The sequence below is a fragment of the Zophobas morio genome, unplaced genomic scaffold (genome assembly GCF_036711695.1).
Source record: "Zophobas morio isolate AGI-343-1 ecotype UQ-CSIRO unplaced genomic scaffold, CSIRO_AGI_Zmor_V1 ptg000847l, whole genome shotgun sequence".
Lineage (NCBI taxonomy): Eukaryota > Metazoa > Arthropoda > Insecta > Coleoptera > Tenebrionidae > Zophobas > Zophobas morio.
The window spans coordinates 65,782-78,817 of NW_026972949.1; the positions used below are offsets into that span (position 1 = coordinate 65,782).

The 13,036-nt window shown below is 31.4% G+C and overlaps 2 protein-coding genes across 2 annotated transcripts; one reads left to right on the forward strand and one right to left on the reverse strand.

Moving 5' to 3' along the window:
- Positions 1–6,039: 6,039 nt before the first annotated feature.
- LOC135122056 (5-aminolevulinate synthase-like) lies at positions 6,040–7,782 on the reverse strand. The gene is made up of 2 exons (XM_064046305.1): positions 7,200–7,782; positions 6,040–7,129 (listed from the first exon to the last, which is right to left on the reverse strand). The coding sequence occupies exons 1-2, from the start codon at positions 7,508–7,510 to the stop codon at positions 6,091–6,093; spliced, it is 1,350 nt and encodes a 449-aa protein (XP_063902375.1). The 5' UTR covers positions 7,511–7,782; the 3' UTR covers positions 6,040–6,090.
- Positions 7,783–12,147: 4,365 nt separating this feature from the next.
- On the forward strand, positions 12,148–12,932 carry LOC135122059 (mitochondrial inner membrane protease subunit 1-like). The gene is made up of 5 exons (XM_064046307.1): positions 12,148–12,233; positions 12,295–12,462; positions 12,597–12,644; positions 12,694–12,804; positions 12,871–12,932. The coding sequence occupies exons 1-5, from the start codon at positions 12,231–12,233 to the stop codon at positions 12,901–12,903; spliced, it is 363 nt and encodes a 120-aa protein (XP_063902377.1). The 5' UTR covers positions 12,148–12,230; the 3' UTR covers positions 12,904–12,932.
- The last annotated feature ends 104 nt before the right edge of the window (positions 12,933–13,036 follow it).

Here is a 13,036-nt window from a genome sequence, read left to right on the forward strand (position 1 = left end):
CATACAATTCACTTGGTTGGACATCGACGAGTCGTAAACTGTGACGGCACTGCAATAAAGCAAAAGTAATTTCTAGTTCGCTGACTAGTGCGTAACGGTTCTCTTTATAAATGACTTGGTTTGTAAATTAATTTTCCAAAGGCGCAGCCATGGCTCTCTACGTAAAGGGAAAAGTGTACCCATATTGACGTTGGGCAATGGGCTTCCTACAAGTCTTAAATAGGTGCACGATATTACCGCACTTATAACGTTTATAACTAAAACTATGTGAGCAAGTAAGAACTCATCAACAATTACGTTTACTAAGCAATACACGTGAGTGGTTCTTGCCTTCATTTCTCTTCCATTTTATTCCTTTTATATTCCTTTTGCCTATCATAACGCACTTAATACAATTTTTATTTCCCTGTCTTGTTAAGTTCCTACACCCTCCTTGCGTAGTCCTGAAAACTAAAATGCAGCACCTGGGTTAAACGTGGGGTTAAAGTGAAAGTTAGAACGACTAACTGAAATGGTTTACGCTTAAAACCATATCTAAGCTAAAATATTTTTGAATTATCTAAACTCTTGATGGTATACACTTAATCAGTCAAGAGTAAGCCACATTTTAAAATCTATAAATTCCTACGCTTAAATAAAAACGCTGGCGGTTACCGTTCCAAGTAGCTGTTCGCTTGGCAATTGTGTTGATGAAAGTTATACTAAAACTTGTTGAACGCTAAACATGATATTTGGTTTTATTTGGTACTTTTTTTTATTATCATTTATTACAACCCAGGCATAAGTACTCTGCGCTTAAGGATGCCGAACATTGCACAAGTTGCTACTGATAAAAAAAAATTGTGCTGGCTTTTATCTTTTTGTGTTTCGCAAAAAACGTTGTTTTATTTTAAAGGGCTAAAGCGGTATTAAACCTGTATGTCTAGTAGAAGTAGTTATTTTGAAAACTTGATAGCCAAGAGAATCCTCAAGTGAATACACCGATTTCAAGTAGTACAAGACATTTCTTAATGGGAAGTAAAATAAAATTGATAATGTTTTACAGAAAGGTTTTAATATAAGCATACTTCAACAGCCTTCCTTTTTGGTGCTGAACCCTGACGCTAAACATTATATTTGCTTCTTTAACGAACTTTGTAAGGTAATTGCAAAAGTAGTGGCGTCTATTTTACATAACCTGCAATTTTAATTAAAATTAAAATGGAATTCTTTTAACGTGTCTTGTAAATCAAATTCTTCTTAGGTTAAAAAACTACTATTGAGCTGCAGGAGATAAAGTATAAGCCAGCGAGCTTACTTTTGCAATATATATTACTTTTATAATATGAAATATAGAAATTTACGATTCAATATCCACACACAAACGCGTATAAAAAATTTATTAAAACTCTAAAGCTCTGATTCATGTAGTTTCCTGTTAGGTTTTTCGTTTTTTCGACTGCCTCCTTATCCACTTAACATAGAGTTTTTAATCTCTTTGAAATTTTGCTATAGTTACGTCTCGTAGACACAAATGTAAAGTATATGAATTATTAACACTATAAAAGGAAACGCCGACTACCATTCCACTAGAATTATCCTTTTTTTGACGAAACAAAATTAGTAAAATGAGTTTAATTATCTGTTAACTCCTTTGTACGTTCCACTAAGTAGTAAACAACTAGCAATTCTAAACTTTACTTTTTTTTTTAAAAACTTTTCCAGTTTATTAGCAGTTTTTAAAAATTAGAATTCTATACTTTAACTTACCAAAACTTTTATTAAGCTTCCTTATTTTAGTTTAAAAAGGGCCACTGGGTAAACTTTCACCTCTATAACTAAGGAAATATTTTTTCTTCTAAAGTACCTATCACCCCATAGATTATAAAGCGACATGCTCTTTTATATATTCAAAAAAAAACTGCAGCAAAACTCTGTGACTATGAAAAGAGCTCGTATGCTACTGTCCAATTGTGATTTTGGCTAAACTTTTAATTCTTCTTACAAAGCTTCTCTGGACTGAAATTTGAGAGAGTTCTTTAAGTCATTCAGTCTCGCTACTTAATTTACCTTTGCTTCAAAAAATAAAAAAATCACAATTTCTCAGAACGCTTTTCAAGTTGATCTGACTCATACCTAAAGTTAGATAATAACAATAAAAGAAAATACTGGTAACATAAGTCTAAAGCGAGATAACTAAAGGAATCAAATATGTAAAATTGGTTAGAACAACCACAAATACAAGCAAAAAACTTAAAAAATATGTGATTCAAAAACTTCGCTAAAATTATCTAGGCTCAAAGTTTAAGTCCCATATAGAAGTAAATATGAAAAAGGTTCAACACTTAATGTTATATTTACTTTGCATGTCTTATGCAGTTTAATATCCTGATAAGACCGGGCTAATGTAGAACTTTAACTTTTATATTCTATAAGTCGAAATAGGATAATTATAGACTCGAAGCAGGCCAAGTCTTTAAAGTTTGGTGTGAAATTAGACTAATTTGCTTATTTATTTATGTATTTAATTATTTATCCATAAATGATGTTTCTTGGTGCATGATCGAGTTAACAACTATGGATTATTGCACTTATTTTCCATCATTCGCACTTTGCACCCTAGGATCCGTGAGGGGAGCGCAGTACGTGGAAGTGTCACCCGTCGCAGTTTTAAAGGGGATGAATTTTTTTCCCTTAAATACGAAATCCGGAAGACCGCCTTTAAATTATCATATCCTCCTTTAACGAAAAGAGTTGTATTAAAAAAAACACTTAAATTTTAATTTTTATAAGTATAATCTGTAAAGCGAGCTACCATATAAAATATTAAATTAGTTCTAATTTAATAATAGTAATACAAGTATCAGTACCTAAATATTAATATCTGCTGTTTTTAACAAATTTTTAGATAATATAGTTAGGATCTAGCCTCGCATCTGCAAACCAAATTTCATTAAATGGTTTCATTATATAATAAATAATTAAAGATAGCAAACTTGAAACAGTTTTTATAAAATAGCGTATCCAGCAATAATTTTCTTTTCAAATGCTACCATATATATACATAAACGTGTAGTTTTATCAAAAAAAAGTTTAAAAACCCTTTGTTTTTTACTCTAGAAGTAGGGGCGTGGCCTCGCTATTACACTTTGTTTTGTTCTTTTTTTTAAGATTGATTCAAATAAAAAAAATGGACAACTTATCAACTATTATACCGGAGGTTGTTAGTCAGCATACGCAAAGTATGCTATAATTCTAGAGATTTATGAAGATAACCTGCTAATAATTAAACAGCTTCAAATAGAGTATTATTACTAATCTAATTACTAACCTTAATCCAATGGGTATATAAAACTTTTATTTAGCGCTAGTAGAAAAAACTAGCTTGTTTTTCTTACCTAAAGAGTTTTGTTCTACAAAATAATCTTTCCTTAAACATACCTCAATTAAGGGTGTAAAACAGAATCTTAATAATAATTCAGTTTAAATTATTTATTACTAATAAAATAATAGTTTTTTAGGTTACTTGAATTAAAGTACTTATATAACAATTAAAGGTAACTCGCTATTTATAATAGATGTTTATGAAATTAGAAGCTAATTTTTTTTTTTTACCGCTGTAAAGGTAACTTTCCAGTGGAAATACATCGGTAGATGTAATGCATCTACCATATAATAAATTTTAAAGGATATAATAGCGTGAACAATAATTTAACTTAAAAAATATATATATTAAACTCTTATAAGCAATAACCACGTTTTAAACTTCAACTTTTCATGTAAATCAGTAAAGAAAACGTCAAATTTTTTCCCCTTAACTTCCTTCTGGCGTAGTTTTCATCATTTAAAGTAGTGATCTTATCAATTCAAATAAAGATTTGCAAATATATCTACAGTTATTGGCTCTGCAATTAAGAAACCGCAAATTCTTATACATCTCTCCTTTTCGTAGTTGGTTAAAACAATGCCTTATTAATAAAATTATTAGTGGCATAGTATTTTATTGGCAACTTTATAAAAACCGTTTAAACCAATAAACTTTTTACTAACAATAATTTCTTAAAAAAACTTCTTTTTCTAAAAAGGACGGATGGATATGAGAAGATACGCAGCTAAGAAAAAGCGTAGGGCGCGTTTTATATACTCAGGGTATCAAAATGGTGGTGTAACTTTTAACCATAACCTAAAAGTGTTAAAATAATTTTTTTTAAAATGTAAAACTCCAATATAATAATACCGGTATTTGTAAAAGTTAAAGGTTTAAGATCATATCCACTCCTAAAATTACGCTCGTTTTGCGAGCTACAAACTAAAATTAAGTTACTTCTCAACTCGCAATTAAAGTAAAAGTTTTAGAAAGATTTAACATTAATATCTAAAATTTTACCTAACAAATTTTAAAATTAAACTTTTTTGTGCAATCACAAGAGAGTTTTTTAACATAAAAAGCCTTGTGGCTGATACCTAGTTTTTTATTAAAAATAAATGACATTTGTATATAGAGCTTCAGATCTGCGCTTCCTGTTTGCTAATTAATGGTAGCGAAGTTGAGAGGTTTTTTGCAAGTTGACTTTAGCTCGATTGTGCGACTGACACATCCTAAGGGTATAATTCTTGCTTTTCGTGGTACACTAACCTAATTAAAATTTCATTCAAAGGATGGAAGGCGCCTCTACCTCAACCACTTTGGTTAATAGTTTTGATGTAAATGGAATAATTATGTGCAAACCTGGGCCGCTAAGAAGACTTTCTTGGAATGAAAATGTCGCTGAGTTTTCAAGGGACAGAGATTTTACTCAGTTAACTGAAAAAGAAAAACTCGACGTTTTATACTCTATTCAATATAAGCAATTAAAAACTATGATGAGCCTCAGATGTAAAATTGCCAACCGGAAATTCTCCCAGTATTATTCATAGTTTATGTAAATGAAATATAATTGATGTGTATAATTACTATAAAAAGTGAATGTTAATAAACTTACTGCTGGTTATGCCTATTCAACTACTTTATATGTTTACTTTTTTATTTAATTAGTGTATGCTAGTTGTAGCCTCAACCCATAATAGTAGTGTACAAAGTTATGTTAATTTTTCTGACGAATGAGATGTTAAAAACTGCCACACCAAAACATTACACTACGTGACAAAAGTAATGCGCCACCAAATAAAAAATCAAAACTTTAAATTTGATTAAGGTAACAATTAAAAAATCTCTTTTGATGTGTATATATAATTTTTTTGGTTTATATAAAATTTTAGCGGAGCAGGAAAAAAGTTATGTCCGACACAACGTCTAAACACGGGCCCCAGGCATTTTTAGGTGTGGTCTGAAAATTTTTTGGGAAGGGGTTTTTATTTACTTGCTTAGATTGCAGCATCAAAGGTAGTCTTTTTTCTACTACCGATATTAATACTTCATTTTTTATCTGTCGATAGTGGCCACCCGTAAAACTATTCCTTAGGCGGCATAATGACTGCTCTGATAAACTAAAAGATGTTAAGGGAAGACTAAAACCGCCCCGATCCAAAGCCGCTAAAAATCGCTATAAGGAAAGGCTGCACTTTTTATAGACCTCGAAAACCTTCAAGGGCCAGCCTGAATAGCTAGTGGAACTTCACCGATAATCACCCCATCGTGGGGACAAACTATACCCAATTACGGTAACTGCATTTTAATTGTTCTTGTTAGGTTTAAACTTTTACCTTGCCTTGAGCAAACCATCTTCCCCTTTTTCCTTGTGTTTTTTAAAATAAATAACTATTAAAGGGCAAGTCTAGGTGACAAAAACTTATTGTGGCTTATTTAGTGTTAAACAAATTAATGATTATGGTAAGCCTTTCTTGTTGACAAATAAAAAAGCAGTAAATATGATAAGTGCAACAAGCGCTTCTATTTCTAATAAAGTAATAAGCTTAATGAAAAAAAATAACAATAAAAAACTTTGAAATGAGAAAAGGAACAAAAACTCTGAGACAAGTTTAGAATAGCATTGGCTAATTATAATAATACATCCATGTAAACTCTATAGTCCACTTTATTTAAAAGAGCGAATTAGAGAGCAGAACACTCTAAAAAAAACTTTTTCTAAAACTATTAGTAGCGGTTGACTATTAACAAACCACTTGACATGGCGGCGTAGACGTTGTCCTCTTCAAGCCGTTATCGTCCCACACATTTGTTAAAGCAGTTACAAATTGCTCGATAAGCGCTGGGCCATGATAAGGCGTGGGAGTCACTCTTAAGAGTTCACTTCCTCTTGGAACTGTGGGATAGTTTATACTTTGCACGTAAATATCATGCTTGTTTAAAAGATCGTCCGATACTTTACGGCACAGCGCAGCGTCGCCAACAATAATTGGAATAATATGACCAGGAGACTGGACTGTGGGAATCCCAACTCCCTGAAGATGTTTCTTTAAAGCCTCAACGTTTTTGACTTGGTACTCTCTTTCAAGATTATTTTCTTTTAAGTAACGGACGGAGGCTATGGCTCCCGCGACGATGGCAGGCGGAAGCGAGGTTGTGAAAATAAATCCCGGAGAGTAACTTCTGATAAAATCTACAAGGTTTGCTGACGAGGCAATATACCCACCTATGACGCCAAATGCTTTTCCTAGTGTACCAGAAATAATATCAACTTTGTCTTGAACGTGACGGCCAAGACTCTCAGATATACCGCCGCCCGTAGCGCCGTACATGCCAACGGCATGAACCTCATCAAGGAAAGTAAGGGCATTGTACTTGCAAGCAAGATCGCAAATGTCCTCGATCGGAGCAATACGACCCGACATAGAATACACAGATTCAAATGCCACGAGTTTTGGTGAGTTAAGAGGTAATTGTTTGAGAATTTTTTCTAAATCCTCAACGTCGTTATTTTTAAATATATATTTCTGACAACGACCGTTACGAATGCCTTGAATCATCGAGGCATGGTTAGATGCATCCGATATAACAATACATTCCGGTAAAAGTTTGCATAGAGTAGTCAACGTGGCATCGTTTGCAACAAAACAAGAGGAAAACAAAAGTGCGCTCTCTTTTCTATGGAGAGTTGCGAGTTCAGTTTCTAGAACTTCGTGAAGAAGGCCATTTCCACATATATTACGAGTTCCTCCAGAGCCAGCGCCGTGTAAACGGAGAGCCTCTCTGAAGTTTTATACATTTATTATAAATATTTAAATTAAGTGGAGAGGTTGTAATAAAAATAAATATAAACCTCATAGCATCAAGCACAACTTCATTTCGGCTCATTCCGAGGTAGTCATTACTACACCATACAGTAATAATTTTTTTAAGTTTGGAGTTTCTGGCGTAAGGAAAGTTTTCAGCTAAACGATCGACACTATTAAAGGTGCGGTAGGAGTGATCTTTTTTCTTTTCAATAATTTTATTTAAAAAAAAGGTTTCATAATTAAAACGATTGGTGTCTATCTTCCCTTCACTCGATTTCTTCTTATTTTTCTCTTTATATTGTAAAAAAGGGCACTGACGAGGGATTTTCACTCCTTCATTAAGCTGAACTAACATCTTAAAAGCCCGGTGGGCTTTTTCTTTTTCTGCGTTAACGTCTTCGTTTTTAACTATCGAAGTTTCTTTCAAAAGTAAGTTTTCGTGATTATCTTTATTTAAATAATGACGGTTCCCTAACTCGGAAGTAGCAGTTTCCTTTATGTAATTACAGTTATTAGCATTTAACTTCGAGAAGTTACTTATTGTGCTAAAAACTTTTAGTAAAACGTTAAGACTCTGTAAGAAAGGACAGTGACCTGCATGTTGCAAAGTTGGCCTTAGCTTATAATGTCTTAAAAAAGGACAATATATAGTAAATTTCTTTAAACCCGGATCCATATATCTTAAAGGGGTATACCAATTTTTTAAAGGCAATCTGTTTTATAGGTGATAAATATTCTAAACAATTAAAAGCACAAAGGGCACCTCTAACGTGGGATTTTTTTAAGTTGCACATTTCATTTATGAGTGGAAAGTTAATTTTTATATATTCACCATTAAACAATGAAGATATAAAGGGTTAAAAAAAGGTTAAAGGACTAAAAAAAAAAGATTTTTCTTGTGTACGCTTTTAAAACGTTAATTAACAAAAATTTGTAACGGCAGCAGAACTCATTTTAAGGTGGTACAGGTGCCTGGATATAAACAATTTTACATAAAAACTAAAGTGTTAAATCAAAAACTAACACTTATTAAGTTCGTTAAGTAACCATTAATTTTTTTAATAAGAAATAAACTAGAAAACACCCACTAATTTTCTAATAAAATAAGATTAGAAAGTACTACACAAAAATGTATTTAATTGTTTACCCTTCATGTGTTCATAGTAAACCAATTCAAATGCTTTAACCAGTGCTATTCTTCCTTAGCCTTGTATCGATAAAACTTTTATTCTACATTTTAACTAACATTAAATGTATAACTATTATTTTGGTTTCTAGACGCGCTCTAAGAAGATTAGATTTTACTGATTTACACATATTCGCTTTGTTATTGTAAGCAAGAAACTCGGTGCTTAGGATAATAATATATGATATAGCAAGTATAGACCGAAGATTATAAAAATTATAATTATTAGTTTTTAAGTGGTAGAAGCCATAGATATAAAAATACAAAAATACAAAATATATTAACTTGAAAATACTACTTGGACATACTTATGTTTAACAAAAAATAATTAAAACTTAACATCGTTTTCTTTAATAAAATACTTTTTGAACCAACCCAAGTGCACATAAGCCGGAGTGCAATTCTTTAATAAACAATAAACTAATTAAAAATAGAATAAAGCAAAATGAATGTACAGAAATATTCGCCCACTATTCTTTAACCAGAAGGATAATAATTAATATAAGCTTAGCTAAAATATATATAAGGGTAAATAAATAACTAACAGACTAAACGGTAAAGCACTATTATTACTAATTACTTTCATCATATCAATAGTGATATGAGAAGCTGTAGGAAGCATCCTTCTTCACATTGTTAGTAAATGCTGAATCATTTGAGAAAAACGTATTTTAAAAGACATTTATTTTAGATAAAAATAGGTAACTTACTCCGCGTACATAGTTATCACGATCATATTTATAACAATACATTGAATACAATGTAATTTACTATACGTATACTAAAGGAACAAATCAGAAAATTTGTTGGCTTAATTTTATTTTCTTCTAATAAAAATTTTATAGTCCCAGATGATTACGCTTAAAATTTTAAAGTATTAACAGTTAATTAAGAAATTATAATGATAAAGTGTACCGACTACGAATACTATTAAAAAAACTTTTATAGGACTTCTAATATGCTAAAATTGGCTATATGGTGAACTTTTTAGCGTGTGTCGGAATAATACCCAATAAAACTTTAGGCGAGCTCAGAGATCTCAAATAGTAGTAGAGGTGTATAAAAAATAAAAAGGAAAGTCAGATAAAAAGCTTTAATGCAGTATATTAATATTATATAAAATATTAAGGTTTATATATGTTTTATTATTATTGGTGCTTTTTTTTAAATACTATTGAGAACGGGGGAAAGGGGGGGTTAACAGCTCATAATTTACTTAATACTAAAGCGTTTGTGTATAAAGAAAAAATATTACGCTTTGATATCAAAACTTAAAATAAGTGTTTTAGATGAATATAAAAGTTTTATTATATTAACCGCTTTTCTTCAATACTATTAAGAAGGGGAGGAATTCAAGGCTTTAAAGTACTTAATAACAAAGTATTTATATATTATACACAAATACATCAGGAACAAGCTTTCGTAGACAGTGTTTAAAATAAAGATCACCTTTTACTTAAAGCAGTTTTTAATTGTATAATTACAATTTTCTAGGCACAAAATAATTTGTTGTACCTACGGCAAAGAAAAAAAAAAGTACAAAAAATTCAAGGCATCTAGTCCCTATACTTATAAGTTTATACCTCCATTTTACCTGTTTACTGTTAGTAAAATATGTTGTGATATTAGTAATTAAGCGGTTAGAAAGTTTATGAATTAAATTTAAGGCACGACAATTAAAAATTTTTAGAAAGAAGCTTTGTATAGGGCAATAAGCTTGAAAATTTACTTTTGATACTTTTCGTCAAGGTCTTCAAAAAGAATACACGTTCGTGCGCATAAAAGAATCTACAATTAGGATTTTTGTTTTGTGTCTGTTTTAAGCTAACCCTGTTTGGGGCCACTGAAATAGTAAATTTTCTTTAATAGCTAAAAATTTTTATAAAGAATAATTATTTAAGGTGGGATTTTTAATAATTATTTCTATTTAATTCATATATTAATACAATTTATAATCGTTAGTCTCTACCTTACTTTTAGCTTATGAAATTAGAAAAAGAAAAAGTTAGCCCATCACGCTAGTATGCTCAGTTAGCCAATGGTAGAAGTTAAGCAGTGTGTAAAAAACTTCGAAGTCAATTTTTAAAGTTGAAAAACTTGAAATACACAAACTTTTTAATGTTATTACAAACGTGAAAATAACAAACTATGATGCGTAATTATGATGCATAGAGACTAGTATTTTAGCATTAAAGTCACTCCCAATGGCGAGTCTCAGATACGGGCTCTTACGATTAAAACACCGTGAAGTAATATGGAGCTCACAGAGAGTCTAAACGATGGATATATTAAATAAATGCAGGTTTGAAAACAAAAAAAAATAAAGTAGTACAATAAAATTCAAAACTGAATAAAGTGGAAAGCTGTGTTTAAAATTAAAAAACTAGGATATGAAACAGTGCTATAACCCTGAAGAGAAAACAAGAACCCCTTTATGATATAAAAATATCTCGGTAGTGGGGTACCAAGGATATTAAAAATCCCCCTTTAACACATCGTAAGGGCCGCCTATCATTAGAATATTACAGCAGCTGTGATAAGCATAGTACATAACAAGGTTTTTTATCAAGCTACGATGACATACGAAAGCTCGTGTAGCTTGCAGACTCAAACCATAGGCGCAGGCAGGGGGGTGTAAGTATTGCCGTATCTACAGTCGTTGCCAATTCCCTAAAGTAAGTTTAATATTACTGCACAGCACGGAGTACAAACGATTGTGTCTCGCATTAACTTCGACTAGCGGTAGGCTACGAGTTTCGCGCGCTATATGTATATATATCCTAGTGACCAACATTATCATGGTACAGTGCCTATACTATATACCAGCTAATACTCTATAGCAACCAGTACTATTCAACTAAGCCCATACTCAACACGAGGCGAGTCAGAGCACAGCAGATAATACAGTTAACTAGCAACTAGTATATAGTACAACTACTATACCGCACCGGCTCGTAAACTTTTTTTAAAGATACCCAAGAACTTTCATACAGTTTTAGTCCTACCTGAGGTTGGGAGACAATGCGTTATTCTTTTCTTACCCATACTGGCTGTAGTTCTTTTAGGATGGCTTTAGTTAGGAATAAACTATGTTAAAGAATTTTAGGCAATAGTAAAATCGATTTGGATGGTCGAATAATCGTTGTATCTTATTACAGAAAGGGGGGTATAAGTAAAGACTACTGTGAATTATATCTTAAGCATTTAAATAAAAAGTTTATTTTATCTTCTTTTTCATGTGACGTTAATATTAGTTTTATTTAAATTTTTTTAAAATATCACCTTTATATATATAAATAAGTTAACTCTTCTATGGCGGTGAACTTTAAATAAACTTAAAATATTTGTTCTTTATAGGCCCACGCACCTCCTACCAAGCTTATTGCCTTAACTTCTGTCCCTAGAGTGGAACGTCGAAAGATGTGTATGCCACCAGCGAGTTCTCTTTGGAGTTTTTGACAACTGTCTTTCATTGCCTATATAATTTTTATTTTTATATGCACTACTTGCCTTTTATAAAACCGTTTTATAGGGAATGTCTTTTAGATTTGTTTTCAGACCTTCTTTTCTTGTGTTAAAAAAACGCAAACTTTCCTACCTTTTTGAGGGTTTTTTCCTTAAATTATATTATAAAAGGCCATATACTATCAATAATTTAAGTATAATTAAAGATATTGATAAAATAAATTTTGACAGTGAAAAAGCTAAACTTCTCTCTCTTTTTCGGGAAATAAAATCTCACAAAAAGCCTACACCTTTAATTTTAAAAAGTGTTGCAAGTAACAGCAACTACAGTTGGAAATTAAAAGAAATTTTACTGCGCTTTTATATTGTAATAACGGGTTGCTGTGCTTACAGCGTTTTTTCGGATTATGTCTTTGAGTTTTCTATGGTAAAACTTTTATTTTTATTTATACTGAAGTATACGTTCCAGATGAACATATTTTTTTCAGTGTCAAGGCCTCTCTATGCTTCCTACTTTAAATGAGAGAGGAGACATTGTAATAGTCGATCATATATCACCAAGATGGCGAGGCTATCAAGTAGGGGATATAGTTTTGTTATCGTCGCCGGTGGGCTCACATTCCAATAAAAACATCTGCAAAAGGATCACAGCTAAGGTTAGCTTTCTGTCCAGCATAACACTATGTTATTTTTAAAAATATCAACTTCAAATATTGATACTATTGATATTTGTGGATGTCTGAAACTTTACTTAATATTCATACATACTAATATATCAAAAAAATATAAGCAAAACGATATTGTTCGAAATACTAAAGGGAAATTTCAAGAAGTTAAGGTATTTTTAAGCATGTTTTTATACTATTAAGTTAAACTTTCCAAACAAGATACCTTCTGGGCATGTGTGGATTGAAGGAGACAACCCCTATAATTCAAGAGATTCCAGGGCATTTGGCCCGGTCCCGTTAGGGCTGGTAAAGGGGAGAGTCGTAGCCAGAGTTAAACGATTTTTACTATATTTTTTATTAGTAAAGCTACTAAACTACAATAAATACTGACCACAGATTTGGCCGCTCAGCAAATTTACATTACTATAATGAAAACTTTTCTCGAGCGTAGAAGAAAAAATAATTTTTATTACTTTAAAAATTTATAATAAATTTTATTATTTTCAGTAAAGGGCCAAACGGTATAAGCGTTTAATATACTATAAAATTTTACCGCTAAACA